We start from the raw sequence: 25676 nt of genomic DNA, 5'->3' as shown, positions 1-25676 counted from the left end.
AGCTATGATTCCTAAACCCTTTCTCCGATTTGGATGTGAAAACTCTCATATTGCAGCTGAGAGTGTGCACTTTCAGCCCATATTATATATATATAATTGTATTTCTGAACATGTTTTTGTAAACACCTAAAATAACAAAACTTGTGTCACTGTCCAAATATTTCTGGACCTAACTGTATATGTAAAGTACTAGAAATTGACAAATCACTTAGCCCTGATTCGTCAAGTCTGGTATTTTGCAAGACAGACTTGATAAAGAGTCCACTGGAGTAAAATGCTCCAAATTCACTGATAAACTTGGTGCATCTTTTATCTGCTGTTCACCACCACACCGGTTAGAGACTAGCGTAATTTCTGATGTAAATTACACTTTTATTTTTTTACATAAATTATTTGGTCAGGACACCTCTAGGCTAAGCCTTGCCCACTTTAAAAAAAAAAAAAAAAAGTGTGATGGCCGCCAAAATTCTTTATGTTTGCACAATTTCAAAACTTTTGAGACACTTCTTGCAGTTTTGCCCCAGAAAACGTTTTGATGACTGTCTTGGAATTAAATTACATCAGATTAGGCTGGTTTCACACTACGTCTTTTTAACATCCGTTGAAAACGTTATTTTAGCGGAAGTACGGATCCAGTGCAAATGCGTTTTCATTTCAATGCATTTGCAATGGACTCGCGTCCACCTGCGTTCACCTGCGTTTGCGTGCGTTATAGTGCGGATCCGGTGACTTGCAGTTTTTTAACATGTTTCAAAAACGCTACTTGTAGCATTTTTGAGCTGCGTCAAAATACTGCAAGTCACCGGATCCGCACTATAACGCACGCGAACGCAGGTGAACGCTGGCGTGCTGATAGACAGGATCCTGCTTTTGTACTGAGCATGCCCAGAACCAGTCTCGCGTGATCTGTCTCTCTCTCCTCCTCCCTCCCTCACCCTCTCTCTCTCTATCTGTCTTTCCCCCTTCCTCCCTCCCTCCCTCTCCCCCACCTGAGAGCTGCGGACACTCGTAACCAAGGTAAATATCGCGTAACCACTTCTCTTAGTTAACCGATGTTTACGTTGGTTACGCGTGCAGGCAGCCCTGCTCCTAGCAGCTGCAGACACTCGTAACCAAGATAAATATCGGGTATCCAAGGCCGATGTTTACCTTGGTTACCAGCGTCTGCAGCTGTCAGAAGCCGGCTCCCAGTCTAGCTCCCCTCACTCCCGATCACATGACTCCAATGCCCGCCCCTAAACATCCAGTGCAGGATCCTGCAAAATAACATATGCGTTTGCATACGTTATTTGCTGTAAAAGCAGGATCCGTACTTCCGCTAAAAAAAACGTTTTCAACGGATGTTAAAAAGACGTAGTGTGAAACCAGCCTTAATTAGGGAATCATGCAGTTTGCCACACTGAATAGGCTATGTAAGGAGTTCACCGAAGGGTTCCAATGAGGGGTTATTTCTGGACGCACAATCCAGAAAATCCACTAGGTATTACAGAAGCAGTATTGTGGGTGAGATTTTATTACATCTCATTCACACACTGCAAAGAACATATGCAGCATTAGGCTATGTGCCCACGTTGCGTGTTTACATGCAGTTACGCTGCGATCTGCACCGCAGCATAACTGCATGCGTCCTGCGTCCCCTGCACAATCTATGGAGATTGTGCAGGAGCCGTGCCCACGTGGCGTATTAGAGCGCAGCGCTTCGGCTGCTGCCCGATGCGTGCGTTCTAAGAAGTGACATGTCACTTCTTCCGTGCAGTTTGCATGCTGTCTATAGGGAGAGGCAGCATGCAGAGCGCACGTTCTCTGCAGGCACCATGCGCTTCAGAACGCAGCTGTTCAGCTGCGCTCTGAAGCGCACCTTTTAGCTGTGGTACAGAGCGTACACGAGGGCACATAGCCTAAGTGTCGCTGCAGGTTTTAAATGCATAGCAATTAGTAATGAGCGGACTCCCAGATAACTGGGATCAGCTGTTCCCGGTGATCCAGTATCTAAAATCCAGTTCCGGGCCGGATTCTGGTCCCAATATAAGTCTATGGGGACTAGAATCTGGGGATTAAAAATGGTGGTAGAAGGGATAGGGGGATGGGACTAAGCGCGCTATACTTACGGAGGCTCCAGCGTGGCTGTAACGGCTTCCAGGCCGCCTATTCACTTCCGGTGCCATGTATTAGGATCATTGAATACTCACTGCTTTCCCTGCCCACCGGCGTCTGTGATTGGTTGCAGTCACATGTGCCCCCACCCTGAGTGACAACATGGCTGACGCTTCCAGTCAGACGCTACGTGCATCTATCGTGGTATAAAAATAAATAAAACACTTGGCATATGGTCCCCCTATATTATGATACCCAACACAGGTAAAGCCCACGGCTTCAGGCTGCAGCCCCTAGCCATGCGCTAATCTAGGCTGTGTATCAAAATAAGAGGAACCTATTAGCAAGTCAATCAATGTGTCAGAGCTCACTCTGCAGCAGCAAAATATTGTATGTATTACTGGTGTATTTTGACACACACAAAAAAAATAAATAAAAATAATTGTTTTTTATGCTTTCAATTTTCCTCTGCAAAAGACCTGTAGTGAATAAGTCCCCTATGCACATTCCTTTCCATTGTTCCCATAAGCATCTAAGAGTAAATGGGGCATGCAGAAAGTCATAAAATAAAGTATCAGATGAGGTTTGCAAACACAACATTTTTTTGTGTTTTGTTTTTTTTTATTCCAGCAGTTTCATTTATTGGGCACATGTATTTTTTTGATGATCGCTGTTTCCTGAAAGATTAATGTTAATTACTTGTAAAACAAGTGTACACCATTCAGATCCTTAGTGAAAATAAGCTTTATTACATCAAGTAATAAATACATACAAAGATGCAAATTGTTAGACCTCATTGTTTTTTTCTTTTCAAGGACACAGCCTAGTGTGAATATGCAATAATAACCATAAGATAGATTTTTTTTAGTCTACCTATAGACAAGTTTCTGTGCCCTCTTTCAGGTTAAAGCTGAATTCACATATCCGTCACGGTCCAAGTACAAACCATGATTTAGTCAACGGCCGTGTGTCTCTAGATCTGAACTTGACAATCTTATAGGCATATATGAGGCTATTAAATTCGGGTCAGGAGACCTGCAGCCGCCTCATGAATCACAGACACGGATGTGTGAATGCAGCCTAGGGAACACATGCCTGTTGAATGGTTAGCAAAGCGTTTACATGCAGGTGCATAGGTCATTGGTAGAAACCTATTAAGAAAAAAATAGAATCAAATGTATGTAATGCCATTAATTATAGACGAAGGAAAAAATACAATGTGTTCAAATGAAAAGCAACATATTTATCCTGATAATTATCTTGCAATGGTTTAAAGGGAAGCCATCATCAGAAAATGACCTTTAGGTTAAATCAGCCTTTGTGTCAAACATATATTTTGGATACTTTTTTTTCTTTTCCGTATCACAATCTGTATTACAAATAAAAATAGCAACCTTGCAATTTTCACACTGACGGGGGGTTATTTTAGACTAACTTTTTGTTGTTTTAAAGACACAACACATACATTAGCTGCAATGAACAGGCTTTGACCCTATCATTTGTATTGATGCATCTAATGAGCGTGTATAAAAGTGACTGGGAAGAGAGGGGCGGGGTCCGTTGTGACATCGCCTATTTTGATTGGTGGATCCTGTGTTATCAACCATATACAGAGGATTAAGGTAACACCTGTCATTATAATCCTGCCTGCGATGATAAAGAAACGGCTGTAAACTATTCCTGAAAGAACAAGAACTCCGAGTCTAAAAAAAAGCCCCAGGGGCCAAGGTGAATAAAGCGTAACTACCATTTTGTTTATACAGAATGTGATTTGAGAAAATAAAAACATTGCCAAAATAAAAAGAAAAAATACATCTAACAGCACAATTGTAAGCAATATAGCATTTTCTGATTATAGCTTGCTTTTAAAGCAGCTCTATCACCAGATTTTACAATGTGATCTTTATATATTATTAAATAGATCTCATACCTAATGAGGCTGGTGTACTTACTTTGAAAATTCATGTTAAAATAGTAGTATAATCCTGCTATTAAACTGAGAATTTTATATAAATACAATGATTTTAATTTCACATGGGAGAACTTTGATTACAAATCATAGATTAATTCTGTAATGAATTTATTAGCTAACTGTACCATCCTCATCAGGTCTAAGGGTACATTCACACGATCAGTGTTTGCAGCGTTTTGGACGCAGCATGCTTCAGCTGCATCCAAAACGCTGCGTTGTACAGTACAAGCATAGTGGACCGGATTTCTAGAAATCTCATGCCCACTATGCTTGTTTTTTCCGCAGCAAACACTGACCTGCGGTGCATCTTTCCAGACCGCAGCATGACCATTGTTTCCTGTAGAATCGCATGCATCCTCCGTAGGGAGAACACAAGCAGGAGACCGCAGCGCACTGAACCGTGATCGTGGGCACAGTTAGCTGCGGTCTCCTGCGGAGGAGACTTGTGGTCCCGCAGGTCAGGACTCGCTGCGTTGTGAACGCAACGAGTCCTGATCGCGGGCACATACCCTTAGAGGTCTATTTATATGCTGATTGTATTGTGAAATCTGGTGACAGACCTGCTCTTAAAGGAAACTGTCAGGTGATTCATGCTGCCTAAAATATGAATGAAAGTATGAATGAAAGACTGGCTTCATCATTACAGATGACCATGTTTTACTCATTGTTCAGGTGGTATTAAGTGGAAATACTTCTACGATAATATACAAACATCTGACACCCTCGTAGAGATTGATTGGTCCATTGATTTTCTATTCGTGTAAAAAAACACTATTACAGTTAATTTGCTGAATTTAGCATGATTGACTTGTTGATCTATTAAATAGATTGTCCTCTTAACTTTTATTTCTCCATAGACTCTCAGAATTAAAAAAATAAACTGAGCTTCTCTGGGTCCAACGCTGCCTATCTGACACAGCTCTGGTCTTTATTGATTGATTGCAGTACTGTAAAAAGATCTCATCACCATAGCCAATTACTGGGCACAGTAGCTTGTACCGTCTACATTGGCAGAGCCACTGAACCCATTGATTGGCTGCAGCGGTTATGAGCACTGTAGACGTGATGTCATTGCAGCAGCTATTTAACAAAGCCCAGAGCAGTGGTGGACCTAAGGAGAAAGTGTAATAGCTGATTAATAGAAATCGTGTCCCCACATACGTGCTGGAATGTGTGCATGATCGGCCGTTATTGTGCATCTGATTAAATTATTTCATTGCTCCAAATGATTTCTCCCTGTCTCAATATCCCAATATCACTTTCAATGTCAGTTGTCACATGCTGTACATACATAATGGCTCGCAGACTGGTGATGGCACATGACCACCAGAAGGTCAGAGCTGGTTCTGTGCAGAAACCAAGAGAGGCAATTTATAGTTTTTTTGTTTTCCAACATTTTGAGCTGTTTTAGAACATTTTTACATTCTGTTAGACGTTAGAAAATACAAAGCTTGATAGGTGGCTACAAGAAATGTTTACAGTCAAGGATTTTTGGCCAAAAGTTATTGGCTGATAGGATGGCACATTTTATTTTCATTGTTTTTACTAAATTCAGCTAATAAACGATAATGGGAAAAATTGTAGAAAGAGGGGTAAGCAAGGAAGCACTCAACCCACGACAAAATATAAGAACAATAATTTTATTAAATGTGCAACCATAAAGACACATAAAACCATTAGGACACCATCAAGCTTGAGGGCAAAAAATACCTTACAAAACAAGGACATCAAACACTAGTAAAGTTCAATGACAATATAAGTCATAAAATACAGACAATATAGACATGTCAAAAGCAACAGATAAGCTACAGGGAATATTATTCACAATCAGGTGAAATTAACCTGGGAATAGCCTAGATGATATATGAGAGGCAAAATACTAAGGTGAAAAATAATCCCGAGCAATTCAATCAGGGTAAAATTTTATCCCCTCCTCCCCTGATGAAGCTCTTGTAGCGACACGCGTTGGGTGGTTGACTCTTTTTGTACACCATGTTGTAGGGCTGCAGATATTGCAAACTGCTATTCTCACTGGGAACTTTGGTCTTATATGTACCCTGATTGAATTGCTTGGGATTATTTTTGACATTAGTATTTTACCTCTCATATATCATCTAGGCTATTCTCAGTAAAATTTCACCTGATAGTGAATAATATTCACTATAGCTTACTTGTTGCTTTTGATATGTCTATATTATCTGTATTTTATGACTTATATTGTCATTGCACTTTATTAGTGTTTGATGCCCATGTTATGTAAGGTCTTTTTTGCCCTCAAGCTTGATGGTGTCGTAATGATTTTATGTGTTTTTATGGTTGCCCATTTAATAAAATGATTATTATTATATTTTGTCGTGGATTGAGTGCTTCCTTGCCTACCCTTTTTCTACACTTTTCTTATAGTCCTTGGTAGGCCTTATAGCACCCCCACTGGTTATGTGTCTTTGAATATTATCTTATCATTTGCTGTGCATTCCTGCCCTTGTTACAATAAATAATGTTGCATTAAATTTTTAGCACGTGTTACAATTGTTTTCTGCAAAGTCTGTTATCTTATTTTCAGTAAAAAATAAAAGAAAACAGGTAATTTGTTCAGGATGTTGAAAAAAGTTTGACATATTGCATTCAACTGTATGTATCACTGTTAGACTTTGTTTACGTGTTTGGGCTCTGTAGAGAATTGAGAAGTGCTAACCTCTTATTCCAGAAAGTGCCTATACACTATATGGCTGGATTCACAGATACTTGTTTCACGTCTAAGTAGGCACCAAGATGCATGGACTAGCCACAGGTCTCCTGGCTTTCGAGTTTGGGTCAAGAGAAACTCAATAGGTCATTACATTGTGGTCTGTACCCGGACATAGATGCACGGATACTTGAATCCAGCCTTGTAGTCAAATACCTATAGAAACTTGTCTGTGTTTTAGGACTTCTCACACCATTTTGAAACCAAAACAGTTTGTGTCTTCTTAATAAAGTTGCTTTGTATTTAAGAAGTTGTCTCACAATCACAAATTAGCACTTCTGCATTCTGACATGAGAATGATAGGTAATAAGTGTCCATACGCTGTTATCATTTGGGATAGTAAGGATTTTTTGTCCCCCATTTGAATGCAGTTGCAGTCCCCGATACACGTTGCCACATCACTCACTTCTTATGGGATGATCAAAGATAACGGACAGCTGTTCTCAGCTTTCTAAGGGGTGCTTCACACACAGCGAGCTCACTGCCGAGATCGCTGCTGAGTCACGCTTTTTGTGACGCAGCAGTGACCTCATTAGCGATCTCGCTGTGTGTGACAATGAGCAGCGATCTGGCCCCTGCTGCGAGATCGCTGCTAGTTACACACAGCCCCGGTTCGTTTTCTTCAAAGGCGCTCTCCCACTGTGACACACAGATCGCTGTGTGTGACAGCGAGAGAGCGACAAATGAAGCGAGCAGGGAGCAGGAGCCGGCGTCTGACAGCTGAGGTAAGCTTGTATCCAAGATAAACATCGGGTAACCAAGGTGGTTACCCGATATTTACCTTAGTTACCAGCCTCTGCAGCTCTCACGCTGCCTGTGCTGCCGGCTCCGGCTCTCTGCACATGTAGCTGCATTACACATTGGGTTAATTAACCCGATGTGTACAGCAGCTAGGAGAGCAAGGAGCCAGCGCTCAGTGTGCGCGGCTCCCTGCACACACTAAGCGGTGTGCGCTGGTAACTAATGTAAACATCGGGTAACCATACCCGATGTTTACCTTAGTTACCAGTGTCCGCAGCTTCCAGACGGCGGCTCCGTGCAAGCGCAGCATCGCTTGCACGTCGCTGCTGGCTGGGGGCTGTTCACTGGTCGCTGGTGAGATCTGCCTGTTTGACAGCTCACCAGCGACCATGTAGCGATGCAGCAGCGATCCTGACCAGGTCAGATCGCTGGTCGGATCGCTGCTGCATCGCTAAGTGTGAAGGTACCCTAAGTCAGACCCATAGAGAGTGAATTAAGCTGTAGTGCATATGCGTAACCACCACTACATTCAAAGAGGAGTCGCTGGACACCCCTATCAGGGAACAGTGGGGGTCACAGTAATGGGACCCTAAGTGCTAAAACATTTATCACCTATCCTATGGATAGGTGATAAGTTCTGAGTGTGGAGTAATCTTTCTAACATGGTAATCAGTACTGCAGACAAAAAAAAAGTGTCAACAAAGGAAACATGCATTGTTCTTTTATGACCAGCACAAGGTAATAAGCCTCATATTATGGTAGAATGCATAAAAGTTGTTAGAACCTGAATATTAATGTACAAGAAAGATAAACAAAATATATCGTAGCTTATGATGCAAGAAATCATGAATTTCCTTGGACTCTTAGAAAAAGAATCACAGAGTCTTCAACACTTTTCTATACATGGAAATTCTGTTTGATAGTAAAAATTGCATCTTGTGTTTAGCAGCTTTACAGTACATTAGAGGGATATCAAGAGTTAGTGAATCCCACTGGCTAAATATTCAGAAAGACTGCCCTGAAGATTAAAAAAAAAAGAAAAAAAATCCGGATTTAGCTTTGTATGCCTCCAAGAGCTTTCACTTGCCATGGCTAGGATCTGGCATTTCGCTCTGTCTCAGCCAAACATTCTCGTACTAAACCCCTTGCATGAATTATTCCTGAAGAAGAAGAAAAGCATATTGTTATTACACAATGTATAGAGAAATTATAATACTGTTACAATATATGCATTCTGTAGAAATATGCCACTTTAGAACAGTTTTCCATGCATTTTTACATTTTAAGTCTTCTTTTAAGGGGGTTGTCTGAGTAGTAGTTTTTTCCTCAACAAAATAATAACACCTTTACTCACTTCCGGTGCTGCTGCCATTCCACACTGCCTTTCCCAGGAATCATGTGAAATTATGTCAGACGATCCCTGCAGCCGATCAATGCTGGCTTTGCTCTCCCCTCTCTGGACAAATGAAGACATTAGGAGGAAGTAAAAGAGCAGCTGTCACTTCACTGCCTCCAGATGTCTTGATTTGTCTGGAGGAGGGGAGAGAGAACCCAGCACTGATTAGTGGCAGGAATTGTTATTTCATTACGACATTATGTCACACTATCCCTGGAAGAGGCAGAACGGCGCCGGCACCAAAGGGTAGCATAGCTGTTCTTTTGTTGGGAGGAAACAAAGGGATGGAGAAGAGGTTGTTTGAGAACTGGACAACCCCTTTAAAAGTGAACCTGTCAGGTGCAATATGCACCCAAAACCACGAGCAGTTCTGGGTGCACATTTCTAATCCCTGCCTAAAGGTCCAGTCACACTAAGCAGCTTACCAGCGATCCCAACAACGATAGGGATCGCTGGTAAGTTGCTAGGAGGTTGCTGGTGAGATGTCACACTGCGACGCTCCAGCGATCCCACCAGCAACCTGACCTGGCAGGGATCGCTGGAGCGTGGCTACACGAGTTGCTGGTGAGCTCACCAGCAACCAGTGACCAGCCCCCAGCGCCGCGTGGAAGATGCTGCGCTTGGTAACTAAGGTAAATATCGGGTAACCAACCCGATATTTACCTTGGTTACCAGCGCACTGAGCTACACGTGCAGAGAGCAGGGCTAGATATATGCATCATATACATTTCTTCAGAGGAATCACCATGAATCCAATGATTTTTGGCAGCCAAACTGGGGTGTCTACCAGCTCCAAATTCAAATTAACATGTTTAGCATTTGGTATTGTCAGCATAACTAAATATAAATAGCGTTTGCTCAGGTAGAAGCAGGCTGTCAATGTACTACATTTATCTTGTAGTGCCTTAACAAGTGGTTTTTATTTAATTTTTTTTTTAATTTATTTTTTATTTATTTTTACAGGGCAGGCAGTAATTATCCCTTTGCTGTCAAGGTTAAAGCCAATTTGACACCTTTGTCATTCACAGCACTGACCAGAACTTAACAGCCTCATAAGCATATATGTTTCTGAGCTCAAGTCAGATGAAATTAAGATTTAGTTATCCAGCCTTAGATCAAAAAAAGGGAAAATCGAAAAAAATGATCTGTCAATTGAGCCACTTAACTGGCAGACACAATGCCAATTAAGTGGCTCAATTGACAGATTATTTTTTTCGATTTTTCATTTTTTTCGATTTTCCCTTTTTTTGTCATCATTTTGTTGGCATGTGATTTCTTATGGTCAATGTATTATTGTTTGGTGAAATCTCTACCTTTTCTGATACTATGATTGTATTATGCCATTATATTTCTGTACATCTAAAAATTCTTTATGTATTTCTTTATTGTAGTGTAATCTGATGAAGGTCGGAAGACCGAAACGTCAACTAATATTTACACAAAATTGCTTTCTATAAACGAATGAATAAAAATTCAAAACAATTTCATTTCATTGCTTTGAGTGCTGGATTTTTTTGATATTTTGTATCGGGGTGGGACCCTATCCAAGCACCAGCGAACAAGGAGTGCCACATTTCTATATACATATAACTTGTGTGTACACAGACTTGCTGAATATTTTTATGTGTGGAACAAAAAGTCTGTGATTTCCTATGACAGTAAATGTAAGACTCAGAATGGTCCAAGAACACAAGACCTGTATGTGGGCAAATATTTGAAGAGAAGATAGACACAGCTTCACAAGAGGGACACCTAGAGACCTGCCCAATCTGGTGTGTTTAGCAGAAAATGTATGTTCTCAAAAATTATACTAGTTGGATGTCTTTTTGGGGTACAGGGATCATGATGATCTGAAAATGGGAATGCTGCAGGAGATTTTGATGGTAAAGACAAGAGATGGAAGTGTAGAAAGTTAAAGCCGTGCATGTCATTATGTCTCTTGTAAGCTTAGTACTGATGTCTGTAAATACCTTAGTAAATTCTGTTAACAGTAACCTAATATGTGGGTTTTTAGGGTATTATTTGTATTAAAAAAAAAATCACCAACTGAACGCAGAGTTGAACTAGGGTTGGGCCAATGTCAGAGGATCGTGCACTGCAGATAATTATTTATAGATTTGCACCCTTTGTTTGCTGTTGCAAATAACTGTGTCTCTAAGAAAAGTATTTTAGTAAGGAACTTAAGATTGGATTAAAGGGAAGCTGACACCAAGTTTTTGCTGCTTCATCTGAGAGCAGCATAATGTAGGGGCAGAGACCCCAATTTCAGTGATGCATCACTTACTAGACTGCTTGTTGCAGTTTTGATCAAAAACTGTTGTCTGCTGCAGATCTGATAGTTTTCTGAATGTTGAAAATCTGTATAACACTGATGACACTACTGATTGGTAGCTTTCTATGTTAACTGTGCATAGGCAGAAAGCTGCCAATCAGTGGTGGGGGGCGTGGTTGCACTACCTAGAAGCAGGCTCAGTAGTCCTCTAGTGATAATCTCTTCTTGATAAAAGTGATTTTATTAAAAAACTGCAGGAAACAACCCAGTAAGTGACACATTGCTGGAATCAGCTCTAGCTCTACATGATGCTGCTCTCAGGTGGGAGCTTTACACGTTGCGACATCGCTTCCGTAATATCGTCGGGGTCACGCCGTTAGTGAAGCACATCTGGCGCCGGTAGCGACATCACAAAGTGTAAATCCTAGATGTGACGATAAACGATCGCAAATGCGTTGAAAATCGTTGATCTGTGTAGCGTCGTTTATTTCCATAATGTCGGGTCGACCGCAGGTACGATATTATTATTATTAATTATTATAGCGCCATCAATTCCATGGCGCTTTACATGTGAAAGTGTTGTTTGTCGTTCCTGCAGCTCCACACATCGCTGTGTGTAAACCCGCAGGAACGACGAACCTCTCCTTACCTGCATCCCGACGGCAATGCGGAAGGGAGAAGGCGGGCGGGATGTTATGTCCCGCTCATCTCCGCCCCTCCGCTTCTATTGGACGGCCAATTAGTGACGTCGCGGTGACGTCGCTGTTACGCCGAACGCAACTCCCCCTTGAAGGAGGGATAGTTCAGCAGTCACAGCGACGTCGCCGACCAGGTATGTGCATGTGAAGCTGCTGTAGCGATAATGTTCGGTTCGGCAGCAATCACCACATATCTCATGTGTGAAGGGGGCAGGTGCTATCGCGCTCGACATCGTTAGCCGATGCTAGCGATGTCGCAACATGTAAAGTACCCCTTAGATTAGGTAGTAAAAACCTGCTGACAGATTCCCTTTAAATGTCTTCCTCCTTTAATACAACTAGTGGACAATTAACAACTGAACCTTTACTATAAAGTGAAATACATTCTTACCTCGTTTTAGTCTCTCCATTGCACTTTTACTGCCAGCGTAGGTTGGTCTAATTTCTTTACCTAGTTCTTCTATGATGAGGAGGAGTTCTGCATACTTGCTTTGGGGTACCTGATTACTAGAAGTGCCCTGCAATAATATAGGAAATGAAAGATGAGCAAAGTTCAGAATGATGTCAATGCAAATTAAAAAATAGTCAGGGTTTTGCATTGAATATAAAGTTATACTGAAACAGTTTGTTTGAATGTTATTTTGAAATGTTAAATAATGGGTTACATTGCCAATAGGTTGGTTCATTCATTTTTAATATAGGATGCAGTAAGTGGGTGACACCAGAGGATCCACGGATTGTATAGTGCCTGCTGTTTTTTTTCCCCCTCTACCACAATGTATTGACACTAATAAACCTGGATTCATAACAGTTTCTACCAAAACTGTAGCAGAAAACAGTTTGAAATGTTGCAATTTTTTTTGTATCTGGAAGTTTCACAAAATGTTGTGACTTTCGATATTTTTACAATAAATATGTTAAAAATGTTAACCCTTTCACGACCGGCCGATTTTTCGCTTTCCGTTTTTTTTTTTTGCCATTCTTTTTCTGAGAGACGTAACTTTTTTATTTTTCAGTCAATATGGTCATGTGAGGGCTCATTTTTTGCGGAACGAGCTGTACTTTTAAATGAAACCATCAGTTTTACCATATTGTGTACTAGAAAATGGCAAAAAAATTCCAAATGCTGAAAAATTGCAAAAAAAGTGCGATAGCACTATGGTTTTTGAGATATTTTATTCACTGTGTTCACTATATGGTAAAACTGATGTGTGGGTGTGATGCCTCAGGTCAGTGCGAGTTCGTAGACACCAAACATGTATAGGTTTACTTTTATATAAGGGGTTAAAAAAAATCGGAAGTTTGTCCGAAAAAAGTGGCGCACGTTTTACGCCATATTCCGTGACCCGTAGCGTTCTCATTTTTCGGGATCTTAGGCTCAATGACGGCTTATTTTTTGCGTCTCGAGCTGACGTTTTTAACGGTACCATTTTTGCGCAGATGCTACGTTTTGATCGCCTCTTATTGCATTTTGCGCAAAAGTTGTGGCGACAAAAAAACGTCGTTTTGGCGTTTGGAATTTTTTTGCCGCTACGCCGTTTACTGATCAGATTAATTGATTTTATATTTTGATAGATCGGGCGTTTCTGAACGCGGCGATACCAAATGTGTGTATATTTTTTATTTTTTTAACCCTTTAATTTTCAATGGGGCGAATGGGGGGTGATTTGAACTTTTAGGTTTTTTTGTTTTTTTTCAATTTTTTAAAACTTATTTTTTTACTTTTTTTTTTTATTTTACTAGTCCCCCTAGGGGGCTATTGCGATCAGCATTCCGATCGCTCTGCAGTATCTGCTGATCACAGCTGGAAGGCTGTAAACAGCAGATACGCTGTCTTTCTCTTTTGCTGTGCCCCGGGCACAGCGAAAGTGAAACCAATTCATGTGTAGTACAGGAGTCATCACATGACCCTGTACTACCATGACAACTATCGGGAGTCACGTGATCGCGTCACGTGACTTCCGGTTTCGGCGGTAAGTAAAACTTTACCGCGATTGCGCTTATAATGGCGCTGTCATGTATTGACAGCGCCATATAAGGGGTTAATCGGCACGAGCAGATAACGATTCTGCTCGTGCCTAGCAGGCACACATCTCAGCTGTGAAAATCAGCTGAGATGTGTGCCGATCGCGGCATGCTGCCGCCGGAGGACCGCGGGCAGTAAGATTATGTCATTTAGGACGTAATTTTACGGCCCGCAGTCGTTAAGGGGTTAATTGAGTAGCCCCTACACTTGAAAAAGTATTCATACCCTGTGCACTTTTCCATATTTTTTTCAAGTTAAATCCACAAACTTAAAGGAGTTTTCCCAAGAATAGAGTTCATTTTAAAGTTGATTTTAATCAATACATCCTAGAATAATAATAATTTCCACATTTGGAGGTGTTTAAAAAAAATATTCCTGTAGAGAGATATTCTTATAAATGTGCCCCTGCTTTATACTGTGTAATGGCCATGTCTGACCGTATAGGTACATGGTCAAATCGTACCACATCTCCTTGGTAGGGGAGGAGGCAAAAGAGATTATACAGACATCACTGCAAGGGATCATACCGGATTCTTTTTGTGAGGTAAAATATTTCGCTGCCTGTATTGAAAAAAAGTTTTACCTCACAGAAAGAATAATTTACAATGCTGTGCTGTAATGTCTGTATACTTTTTTTTTACTTCCTCCCCTGCCCAGGAGATGTGTTATTATCAGACCGTGTCCCTGTATGGTCAGACACAGCCATTACACAGTACATAGCAGGGACACACATATCAGTTTAACTCAGCACAGGACCCATTTTATTTTTATTTTTTTTAAACACATCCAATCGCGAAAATTATTATTCCAAGATCAATTAATTAAATTGAACTTTGTTCGTGAGAAAACACCGTTAAGTGTATTTTATTGGGATTTTATGTGATACAAAACCACAAAGCAGCAAGTATTTGTGAAGCGTAAAGGAAAGGATACTTGGTTTTCCAAATATTTTTAAAATTAAAATCTGAAAATTGTGACGTGCATTTGTATTCAGCCCCCGCAAGTCAATACTTTGTAGGACAACTTTTAGCTACAATTACTGCTACAAGTCTTTTGGGGTATGTTTGTACCAGCTTTGCACATTAAGAGGCTGACATTTTTGCCCATTCTTCTTTGCAAATATCTCTAAAGCCCGCTTTACACGCTACAATATATCTTACGATGTGTCGGCGGGGTCACGTCGTAAGTGATGCACATCCGGCATCATAAGTTATATTGTAGCGTGTGACAGCTACGTGCGATTGAACGTTAAAACGTTCATCACATGCACGTCGTTCAATTGCTAAAAATTGAACGTGAGGTTGTTCAATGTTCCCAAGGTAGCACACATTGCAGTGTGTGACACCCCAGGAACGATGAACAGATCTTACCTGCGTCCCGCGGCTCCCGCCGGCAATGCGGAAGGAAGGAGGTGGGCGGGATGTTTACGTCCCGCTCATCTCTGCCCCTCCGTTTCTATTGGCCGGCTGCCGCGTGACGTCGATGTGACGCCGAACATCTCTCCCACTCCAGGAAGTGGATGTTCGCCGCCCACATCGAGGTCGTATGGGAGGGTAAGTATGTGTGACGCCAAATAATAGTTTGTGCGACACGTTCAAAAAAATTGAACATGCCGTACATACGATGGGGGCGGTTATGATTGCATACGATATCGTATGCTGGATCGTATGGTGTAAAGCAGGCTAGTGAGATTGGATGGAGGAGTCTGTGAACAGCAATTTTCAATTCCCGCTACAGATTCTCAATGGGAGTTAGGTCTGGACTTGGACGGGGCCATTCACACACATGAATATACTTTGATCTAAACCATCCATTGTAGCTCTGGCAGTATGTTTAGGGTCGTTGTCCTGCTGGAAGGTGAACTTACGTGAGAAAAAAGTAGTAGGTCCAGCACATCTAAAAAAAACCTCATCTTTTATTCCAACATCATAAAAAAGTAGGTTAACATACAGAGATACACTTGTAAAAACAGGTTAGGATAGTCTAGATTAACGCGTTTCGAGGATAACCTCTTAGTCATAAGAGGTCATCCTGTGCTGTGCTGCCAGCGTGAGGCGAGTGTCATGCGAGGATTGCACATAACCCCGTGTGGCCCCGGCCTTACCCAGATTGCCACCGCACCAGGGCAATCGGAATGAGCCAGGTAAAGTTCCGGGATTGTCGCATCTAATAACCATGAGCTTCCCCAACTTGAGAATATCAGCTCCCAGATGTCGGCTTTATCATGGTTGGGAACCAAAATTGGGGGGGACCTGCACGCCGTTTTTTAAAATGATTTATTAAATTAAATAAGTTTAAAAAAAAAGCTGCATGCTGTTCTTATTTTGATACACAACCAAGATAATGCGCACAGCTGGGGGCTGCAGCCTGAAGATGTATGCTTTATCATAGCTGGGTATCATAATATGTGGGGACCCTACGTCAATTATTTTATTTATTTTAACACCAATCTAGACGCAGACAACATGTGTGATTGAAAGCAGTCAGACCCTGTCATGCAGTGTGTGGGCGCTGTCTCACTGCAACCAGAGACGCGGGGACTCCCGGTGGGTAGGAGAAGCAGTGCATATGCATGAAGATAATGAGCAGCTCCGGAAGTAGAGTGAGCGGGCCTGGAAGCAGTGTACAGTTGTGCGGAGACCGGTAAGTAAGAAGCGCTTGCTTTATTCCTATTTTCTTTGATTTTTTTTTTTTTTATTACCCGAGTGGCCAGATCTGGATTGTAACTTGGAGTTCTCCGAGACCTCCGGGCCTGAGGTCGGTGCTCAGGTTCTTTTGAATCCGCACAGATACACATTCAGCCAATCCAACCATTTAGGAATAAGGATGACATATATTTCAGCCATTTAAATATTTGCTAAAGGGTGCTTTACACGCTGCGACATCGCTAACGATATATTGTCGGGGTCACGTCGTTAGGGACGCACATCCGCGCGCCGTTAGCGACATCGCAGCGTGTGACAGCTAGGAGCAACAATCAACGATCGCAAAAACATCAAAAATCGTTGCTCGTTGACACGTCGCTCCTTTTCATAATATTGTTGTTCGTCGTTCCTGTGGCAGCACACATCGCTACGTGTGACACCGCAGGAACGACGAACATCTCCTACCTGCGTCTACCGGAAAAGAAGGAAGGAAGGAGGTGGACGGGATCTTCCGCCCGCTCATCTCCATCCCTCCGCTTCTATTGGACAGCTGCCGTGTGACGCCGCACAAACCGCCCCCTTAGAAAAGAGGCGGTTCGCCGGCCAGAGCGACATCACAGGGAAGGTAAGTCCGTGTGACGGGTGTAAGCGAAGTTGTGCGCCATGGGCAGCGATTTGCCCGTGTCGCACAACCGACGGGGGCGGGTACACTTGCTAGCGATATCAATACCGATATCGCAGCGTGTAAAGTACCCTTAACAGCTTTCTCTTGTCTATGACCAGTGTTGCAAGGAAGTATTTATCCTACAATTTCCTTATGATTTTTGGCTAGGTAAGTCAAGTGATCATGTATAAAGCCTTGTCTCCTTTAAACCATGTTTCCACATAGCATAAATGCTGGTTTTTTTTTCCACTGCCATTTTTTGTATGGATCTACTGCATTTAACAAATCAAGAAAAGTGGATGGAATTTCATGAAAACTCATGCCCACTGTGCATTTAAAGACGCTGTTGAAGTCTGGGGGGGGGGGAAATGCACCAGCATTTAATTACATGTCTAAGTGCAGAACTTCAGTACTTCTGCAATAAAAAGATTGTAAAATTCTGCTTAAAATCTGCACTAAAAGCGCATAAAAAAAGTGAAAAACAAATTAAAGAAAAAGCACAGAAAAACTCAGAACAGATTACTATTGCATATTTTGGTGTGGACACCTGTAAAAAGTAACAGAGCAGGGAAAAAACAGCATTTTTGGCCGTGGGAACATGGCCTTCGTGCTTAGATAATTCAGAAGGCAGTAATTGTGAAACATTGCTGAATGACCTGAAATAGAGATCCTTTGGGAGGAAATAGGCAAGACTGGGGAGCGGTTGAAAAATTAGTCAGGAAGGTGGGAAACTCTTCACAATGTAACTTTCCATTCCTGATATACTCTCAACACTTAGGTACAAAATTGCTTATTGTGAAGGCTCTCACTGTTATGTACAAACTACAGCTCTTCTACATGCAAAGGTATTGGTCCATTCAATGAAGAGGATCTCAAGTTCAAACAAAAAGGAAACTGATGTCTAATAATAATATAACAGAAAACATAAATAAATAAAATGTGGCTTAAAAAGAATTGTCTGCTTTAAATAATCCTTTTTTCTATGAAAAAGTCCCTGGACATAAATTGTCCCAATGTTGCAACCCGGAGGGAAATTAGATGACAGATGGAAACAGAGGCTGGTGGGGTTTTTTTTCTCTAAATCTGGCCATACATATTAGCCATCTCTTCCAATCGTTCATAACCACAGCCAGGACATTTCGGTTGGCAGCTCCTAGCAATATTACAATCTCATGTCTATAGAGACCTGCAGAATGCCCAAGTTGCTGCCATTCGGGAAAAAGCAATGGAATGTTCTGCATTTAATTTTGTCTGATCTTATGGTTTCTTTATTTATTTTAATCCTGCCATGCCAAAAGTTGAAAAATAGAAATAATATATTGTGTCAAATAGTCAATATTTTCCATTTACCTGTGTATATCCTAGAGATGGAGGTCCATAATCATTCACCAGTTGTCTGTATTGTGCAGAGGATCCCATGCTCGTGGAAGGAGAATGTGCACTAACATTTGCTGGAAAACATAAAAACCATAACAATTGATATAAACCACAACAGGAAAAAAAAAAAATATCTGTTCTACATAAGCATACTAGACATTGATAAACTGGATCTGCTCATTAAGACTAGAGATGAGTGAACCCATGATATAGTGTGGGGAAATACTGGGGCCATATTACACTGTGGGGGGAATACTGGGGGCCATAGGGCTATGATACAGAGGGAAATAGTGGAGGCCATATTATACTGTAATATGGCCCCAATATTTCCCCCACAGTGTAATATGGCCATTACAATGCAAGGAAAATACTGGAGGCCATAATACATTGTGGGGAAAATACTGGGGGCCATATTACAAAGTGAGGGAACAACTGAGGGTCATATTACAGTGTGGGGAGAATACTGGGGCCCATATTACAGTGTGAGGAAACTACTGAGGGTCATATTACAGTATGGGGGGAATACTGAGGGTCATATTACAGTGTGGGGGGGGGAATACTAGAAGTCATGATACAGTGTGGTGGAAATATTGGGGATCATATTACAGTGTGGGGGGGGGGGATGCCGAGGGTCATATTACAGTGTGGGGGGAAATACTGAAGGTCATATTACAGTGTGGGGGGGGGGGGAATACTGGAAGTCATGATACAGTGTGGTGGAAGTATTGGGGGTCATATTACAGTGTGAGGAAAATACTGGGGCGATGATACAGTGTGGGGGAAATATTGTGGGCCATGATACAATAAGAGGGAAATACTGAGGGTCATATTACAGTGTGGGGGGAATAGTGGGGCCATATTACAGTATGGGGGAAATGCGGGGAGACCTACTATTGGGCCACATTACCTTGTTTATGGACATAAATCATGGATGCCATTCATTCCTGAAGCCCCCTGATAAACCAGATGACAGAGGGGAGACGCGTTGAGGCGACAGTTGGGGGGAACACAGCAGTGCATCTATAGCATTTGCCCATGATTATAATCTCCGAGTCTTATTATGGAAATAATTAAGGATTAGGTTTATATGGGCCAAACCTAGTGCACACTCCTGGTATCACACGCTTTTCTGCAGTTCTTGTTTGTGTGCTATCTAGCAATACTGCCTATATTTGTCCCAATTGTGGTTATATTCTCTGCTTCACCCCTTTATTGACTCTTTCAGATAGGTATATCAGTCAGCTAGGCACAACCGTCAAGGAGCAGAGGTAGCCATTATCATCTATTTAGGGGTCAACCTTCATGGCCACGTAGGGCTATTTATTTAGGGACATATAGGGATAGGTGTACCATTTATCAACGGTCACACCTTGTCCTCTATCTGTGGCTAATTTTCACAATTATATGATCTGACATTTATGGGTTTTTTTTAGCTTGTAACATTAAAAGTTATATTTTATATATCACTAATTTTTCATAGGGTATTTTTCTTTATACCACCTATGCTTAATCTTCCCAGTGGCCTCGGGCTTTCAGTCAGAGGCGAGGATGGCACGGTTTCAGTCACTGCTCCGTGCATAGTGAGCGGCAGCCATAACTGTGCCCCCGGCACTGACTGACAGCCGGCTTTGGGCTGATGCAATGCAGAACTGGCTGTCAGTCAGTACAAGGGGCATGGTACAGCCGCGGCTCACGAAGCATTGAGTGGTGATTGAAACCATTTTGCCCTTGCCTCGATGACTGAAAGTCAGATGCAGCTGAGAGGATAAAGATAATTTCCTCTCGGTAGATGAGCTTTTAGTATGGCGGCCGCTCAACATCAGAACTCTATTCATCTGCAAATTAACCCCATATCTGCAGGAAAATAGCATTTTTTTAACATTACAAGTTCCCTTTACGTGAATGTGGGTCTAAGTTGCAATGTCAGGTACAGCTTCTAATAAAAAACAAAAAAAAAAGATGCTGTGTTGTATGGGGCAGTAATCCGTAAATGATACACTATAGCCCCTTGAAGAAGCTGTAAGAGGTTTCTAAAAGGACTTAAAAATTTACTTCTTTGGTCAAAACAATGCATTAAAAATCCCTGAACTTCAGGGGGAGTAGGAGAATTTAACAGGATGGTTGCAAATTCATTCATATAGTTAGTTATAAGGGTTTCCGTGAGGTATTAAAGATTCTGAGTCTGAGGCTATGTCCGCACGTTGCTTTTTACCTGCTTTTTACCTGCTTTTTTGCTGCTTTTTCAACTGCAGCGTTTAATGGCAAAATGGTTGTGTTCTGCTTTTCAAGCAAAGTCTATGGGAATTTGGGTTTCTTGTCCGCACTATGCAGTTCAAACTGCAGCCTTTTTGTTGCAGAACTTTGGTCAAAAACTCAGCTTTGCAGTGCAAAACCCAAATGGCAAAAACAATTGACAGGTCAATTGTTTTTGCCATTTGGGTTTTGCACTGCAAAGCTGAGTTTTTGACCAAAGTTCTGCTCAAAAAGGCTGCAGTTTGAACTGCATAGTGCAGACAAGAAACCCAAATTCCCATAGACTTTGCTTGAAAAGCAGAACACAACCATTTTGCCATTAAACGCTGCAGTTGAAAAAGCAGCAAAAAAGCAGGTAAAAAGCAGGTAAAAAGCAACGTGCGGACATAGCCTTACTGTGAATACTGTGAACATTGATTAGATGTTGTAGTACTGAATTGTAAATGGAGCGATGTACAATTTTTTTTGTCATTTTGCTGATAATTTTGTTGATATTAATATTATTTGTTCTATGTAATGATTTGTTTGCTTTTGAAAATAAATAAAAATTATAATTTAAAAAAAAAAAAAAATCCCTGAACTTTGTGGCAATGACCATGTATGCAACAATCTGATGAGCATGGATAGGGTTTTTTTTTAGGTCAGATTTAAGCTGTAGGGTCAGCATACCCATCAAGAGGTGCTCCTGAACCTTGTGTGTGCCTTTAATGGTGTGATGGCCATACGTATGCCAAAAAGTGTACTTCTGGGAAAGGCTTGGGCGCACATTACACGTCTGTAGAACTTTTTCACCTGTATTCAAGAGCCTAGACCTATGTGCTTTTCAACACAAGACACAAAAAATGACAAAAGGTAGTATATAATAATGGTAGAGGTACGTTACAGTAAAGAGATACAACTGCCTCCCTGTTAAAACAGGGGGTTCAATGTAGACCCCAATTTGGAGGTGTACAAGGCCAAAAATGTATACTGAGTGGTTTCTGCAAGACCCTTCCTTCTTTTATTATTGCCCAAAAAAATACAACTGGGGTCTTCTAGATTTATTATTTACCCCAAAAAGTAATTGATTCTCTGAAAGTTACTAAAAGTCTGTATTACGGCCTGTACATGGCGGCTATTAAAGGGAAGAGTAACAAAACTTTTGCTCTTATTTGAAAGGTGGTTTAATTCCCTGCAGATTGGTGGTGGTGGTCCGGGTGCTTACACCCCCAGCAATTGCTCAATAGACCCCTAAACAGTATGCAGGAGACAGGAGTGCCTGAAAACTGTCCTTAAGGCCAGGGCCAAACGGGGGACTACTGCGATCCTAGCATGACACTCGGCCCTTGCTGGCAGCACAGCGGGAGCCGAGTGTCATGCGAGTGTCACTGAGACTGAGGTCCAATAATGCAATCGGCCGACAGCTGCGGGGGGCGGACCGGCTCTGAGGAGGGGAGAGCCACCGCTTAGGAGGGGAGGGAGGGATTTATCTCCCTCTCTTCTCCGTAGCCGGCTATTGTCATTTTCGCTCTGCACTCGCAGTACACTGGTGTACCGCGAGTGCAGTGCGATTTTTCTCTCTCCCCATAGACTTGAATGGGTGCGAGAGAAACAAGGATCGCATTACACTCGCACCATGCTGCGATTGTTTTCTCGGTCCGATTAGGGCTGAGAATATAATCGCTCATGGGTGCTGACACATAGACTAATATTGGTCTGAGTGGAATGCGATGTTTTATCGCATTGCACTCGCTCTGATTTTCATGCCGTGTGTCTTAGGCCTTAAGACCGCGTGCACACATTGAGTATTTGGTGAGATTTTTATCTCAGAATTTGTAGCCAAAACCAGGAGTGGAACAATCAGAGGAAAAGTATAAGGCCCAAAACACACGGCATGAAAATAAGGCATAAAACATCGCATTCCACTCGGACCAGCTGAGGTCCGATTGCATGATCGGACCTCAGTCGCAGTGACACTCGCATGACACTCGGCTCCCGCTGTGCTGCCAGCACGAGCTGAGTGTCATGCGAGGATCGCACTAGTGCCCCGTGTGGCCCTGGCCTTAGGCTATGTTCACACTAGAAAAATGATTTTTCTTAAGAAATTTCTTAAGAAATTTCTTAAGAGTGCACCTGTGTTAAAAAACGCACCAAAAACGCACCTGCGTTTTAGGTCCGTTTTAGGTCCGTTTTAGGTCCGTTTTAGGTCCGTTTTAGGTCCGTTTTTACCGCTGGTTGCTCCCTGCGTTATTGTGCCAATTATCTATGGCAAAAAACGCAGTTAGCTGCAGAAAAGAAGTGACATGCTCATTCTTTTTCTTAAGAAAATCTACTGAAAGAATTTTCTTAAGAAAAAAACGCAGTGTGTGCACAGCTAATTTTTTTTGCCATAGGTTTTGCTGGGGAATGTCTGCAGAAAGGTTACAAGAATTTCTCAAGAAATTTCTGCAGCAAAAACGGACCCAAAACGGACCCAAAACGCAGGTAAAAAACGCAGTGTGTGAACATAGCCTAAAGGACAGTTTTCAGGCAGGACTTGTGCACTCCTGTCTCCTGCATACTGTTCAGGGGTCTATTGAGCAATTGCTGGGGGTTTAAGCACCCGGACCACCACCACCAATCTGCAGTGCCCCGTGTGGCCCCGGATTACTAGAAACACGGGCACCACTTCTGTATTATTACCACTCCTGGTTTTGGCTGCAAATACTGAGGTAAAAAAAACTCACCAAATAAGCAACGTGTGCACGTGGCCTTCTTTTTCTTCAATAAATGGGGCCTCTTTAGGCCACGTGCACACAGAGTGTTTGGTGAGGTTTTTACCTCAGTATTTGTAATCCAAAACCAGGAGTGGGTAATAAATCCAGACGTGGTGCCGTGTTTCTATTATACTTTCCCTCTGATTGTCCCACTACTGGTTTTGGCTACAATTACTGAGGTAAAAACTCACCAAATACACAGTGTGTGTACATGGCGTTACACATATGGTATGGCCGCCATTGTACGGTCCTGCTGAATCACATAGCCAGGTCATTCACCACAATGAACGCCGTATAACCAGAATCTAAAATACGACGGAGGGATTGTGATTTGGTTTTTTACACCCACTTGGATTTTTTCTTCTGCTTCTCAGTACGTTATACAGTAAAGCGGATGTGGTGTCATTTAAAATAACAACTTGTCACACCACAAAAAAAAAAACAGATAGGAATAATACATTATGGTTTTTGGGGAAAAAAATGAAATTGTAATGGCAGGTTCTTAAGGGGTTATCAGTGATGTCATGATGCCTTGGCTTTGAGGTAAACTCCACGTATAATGTGAGGGCAATACTCAGGCTCCCCAGGCGCCCACACACAGACAGTACCCCGGCAGTGCTGTGTGAGGGCAGCCCCCTCCCCGACACGAGCTGCAGTACCCAGAGCCGCCGGCAGAGGGCTCCGCGGCGCTCGCTTGTTTCAGATCAATCAGCAGCCCTGGGGAGCCGATCATGGAGACGCTGAAACGGACTTGATCAAAGGGCTCCTGCTGATCCGTGTGTGCCGCGCCTGTCACCGGGGCCACGGCCGGCCATCCGCCGTCCCCAGGAGCGCTCTCCGGCCTTTCCTCGTGCCGGCGAGGAAGCACACCAGTGACAGGATGTGACCTTATTCCACCGGCCAGCACATCAACTCCAGGCTGGGGCTCTCCCCAGGTATCTCCATCCACCTCCCTCCTCCTCAGCCGCCCGGGCCCGAGCCCCTGACTAACTTGCCCGGTGCACACGGTCACTTACCCGGAGCCCCGTGGTTACCGAGGAGCTGTGCGTTCAGGTTGGGCTTGTAAGACATTCCCAGAGACATGAGTGCGGAGAGCAGAGCAATCACCACCACAACAAATAAAATGTCCTGAAATCCTGCGAAGCGTCTCCTGTCTGTCTCCCTCAGACACTTTTTGTTGTTTACAGCGGCGGCACCGGCAAATATGGCGTCACTTGTACTGACACCCACAATGCAATGAAGCCTCCAGACACCGTGTCCCCGCACAGCCCCCCAGTGCCCTCACCCTGGGGGGCTCCAGCCCAAAATGCAACCCAGACATGCGGGATTTTAGCCTGTTTTGTGGTTTTTTTCTCCTTTCTCCAGACATTTTCCCCATTAAGGCCAATGCTTCAGCTCCTTCCCCCTGACTGTGCCCAAACTTACACATCCACTCAGGGCATCACCAGGGAATTTATTTATTATTTTTTGTTATATTTTTTTTCCAACTTTTCACAACTTTTTCTTTCTACAAAGATTATATAAAGATTAGGGTGAAAAAAAAACAAACTTGAAAAAGTTTTATTTTACTGTAAATATTTATTATTTAGACGTCCTCAGTTTTTAGTGCGGTCACCAACAGAAAGTGTTTAATTGTTTATCAAATATTGGTAAATATTTACATTTTATTTTTGTATTTATTTACAATATAATGTGCCAACTACTAATGTTTTATTGTGTTTTGTGAACAGGGACTGCAGGATAATTTAGCTCCAGAAGGTATCGAATTATTTCATAGTTGAAGATTTATTTTTTTTTATTATTAAAGTTATTAAATATATATATTTGTAATTTTTAGTTTTTTCCTAAATTTATTGCATCTGACTGTGAATACGCTTGTGACCACCATCTGTGCCCTGCGAGACCCCGCGTCTGTACGTCTCTCGGGATCGTCGGATATAATCGCTGCACGCAACTCATCTTGAATCGCTGAACATACGATGAGTAAATCTTTCTTTTCGTGGGCTCATGTCATTCATTGTTGTGAAATTGCACATTGCAGTAAAATGCCTGCCCCT

The 25676-nt window shown here is 42.2% G+C and overlaps 1 protein-coding gene across 2 annotated transcripts; it reads right to left on the bottom strand.

Moving 5' to 3' along the window:
• Positions 1 to 7987: 7987 nt before the first annotated feature.
• On the bottom strand, positions 7988 to 24848 carry CDK2AP1 (cyclin dependent kinase 2 associated protein 1). 2 transcript variants are annotated; one of them, XM_075341816.1, is made up of 4 exons: positions 24636 to 24848; positions 18605 to 18705; positions 12311 to 12437; positions 7988 to 8713 (listed from the first exon to the last, which is right to left on the bottom strand). In XM_075341816.1, the coding sequence occupies exons 1-4, from the start codon at positions 24700 to 24702 to the stop codon at positions 8646 to 8648; spliced, it is 363 nt and encodes a 120-aa protein (XP_075197931.1). In that variant the 5' UTR covers positions 24703 to 24848; the 3' UTR covers positions 7988 to 8645. The 2 variants fall into 2 exon arrangements, with proteins under 2 accessions (XP_075197931.1, XP_075197932.1); XM_075341817.1 differs by lacking the exon at positions 24636 to 24848 and adding an exon at positions 24279 to 24398.
• Between the last annotated feature and the right edge of the window lie 828 nt (positions 24849 to 25676).

The sequence above is a fragment of the Anomaloglossus baeobatrachus genome, chromosome 1, assembly GCF_048569485.1.
Source record: "Anomaloglossus baeobatrachus isolate aAnoBae1 chromosome 1, aAnoBae1.hap1, whole genome shotgun sequence".
Lineage (NCBI taxonomy): Eukaryota > Metazoa > Chordata > Amphibia > Anura > Aromobatidae > Anomaloglossus > Anomaloglossus baeobatrachus.
This window is presented reverse-complemented; position numbering and strand designations above follow the sequence as displayed.

Coding starts and splice junctions, on each gene's coding strand:
- CDK2AP1 (XM_075341816.1), bottom strand. CDS start 24,702: ATGTCTCTGGGAATGTCTTACAAGCCCAACCTGAACGCACAGCTCCTC. Junction 12,438..18,604: donor CATCTCTAGGATATACACAG/GTAAATGGAAAA, acceptor ATATTATTGCAG/GGCACTTCTAGTAATCAGGT. Junction 8,714..12,310: donor AATGGAGAGACTAAAACGAG/GTAAGAATGTAT, acceptor CTTCTTCTTCAG/GAATAATTCATGCAAGGGGT.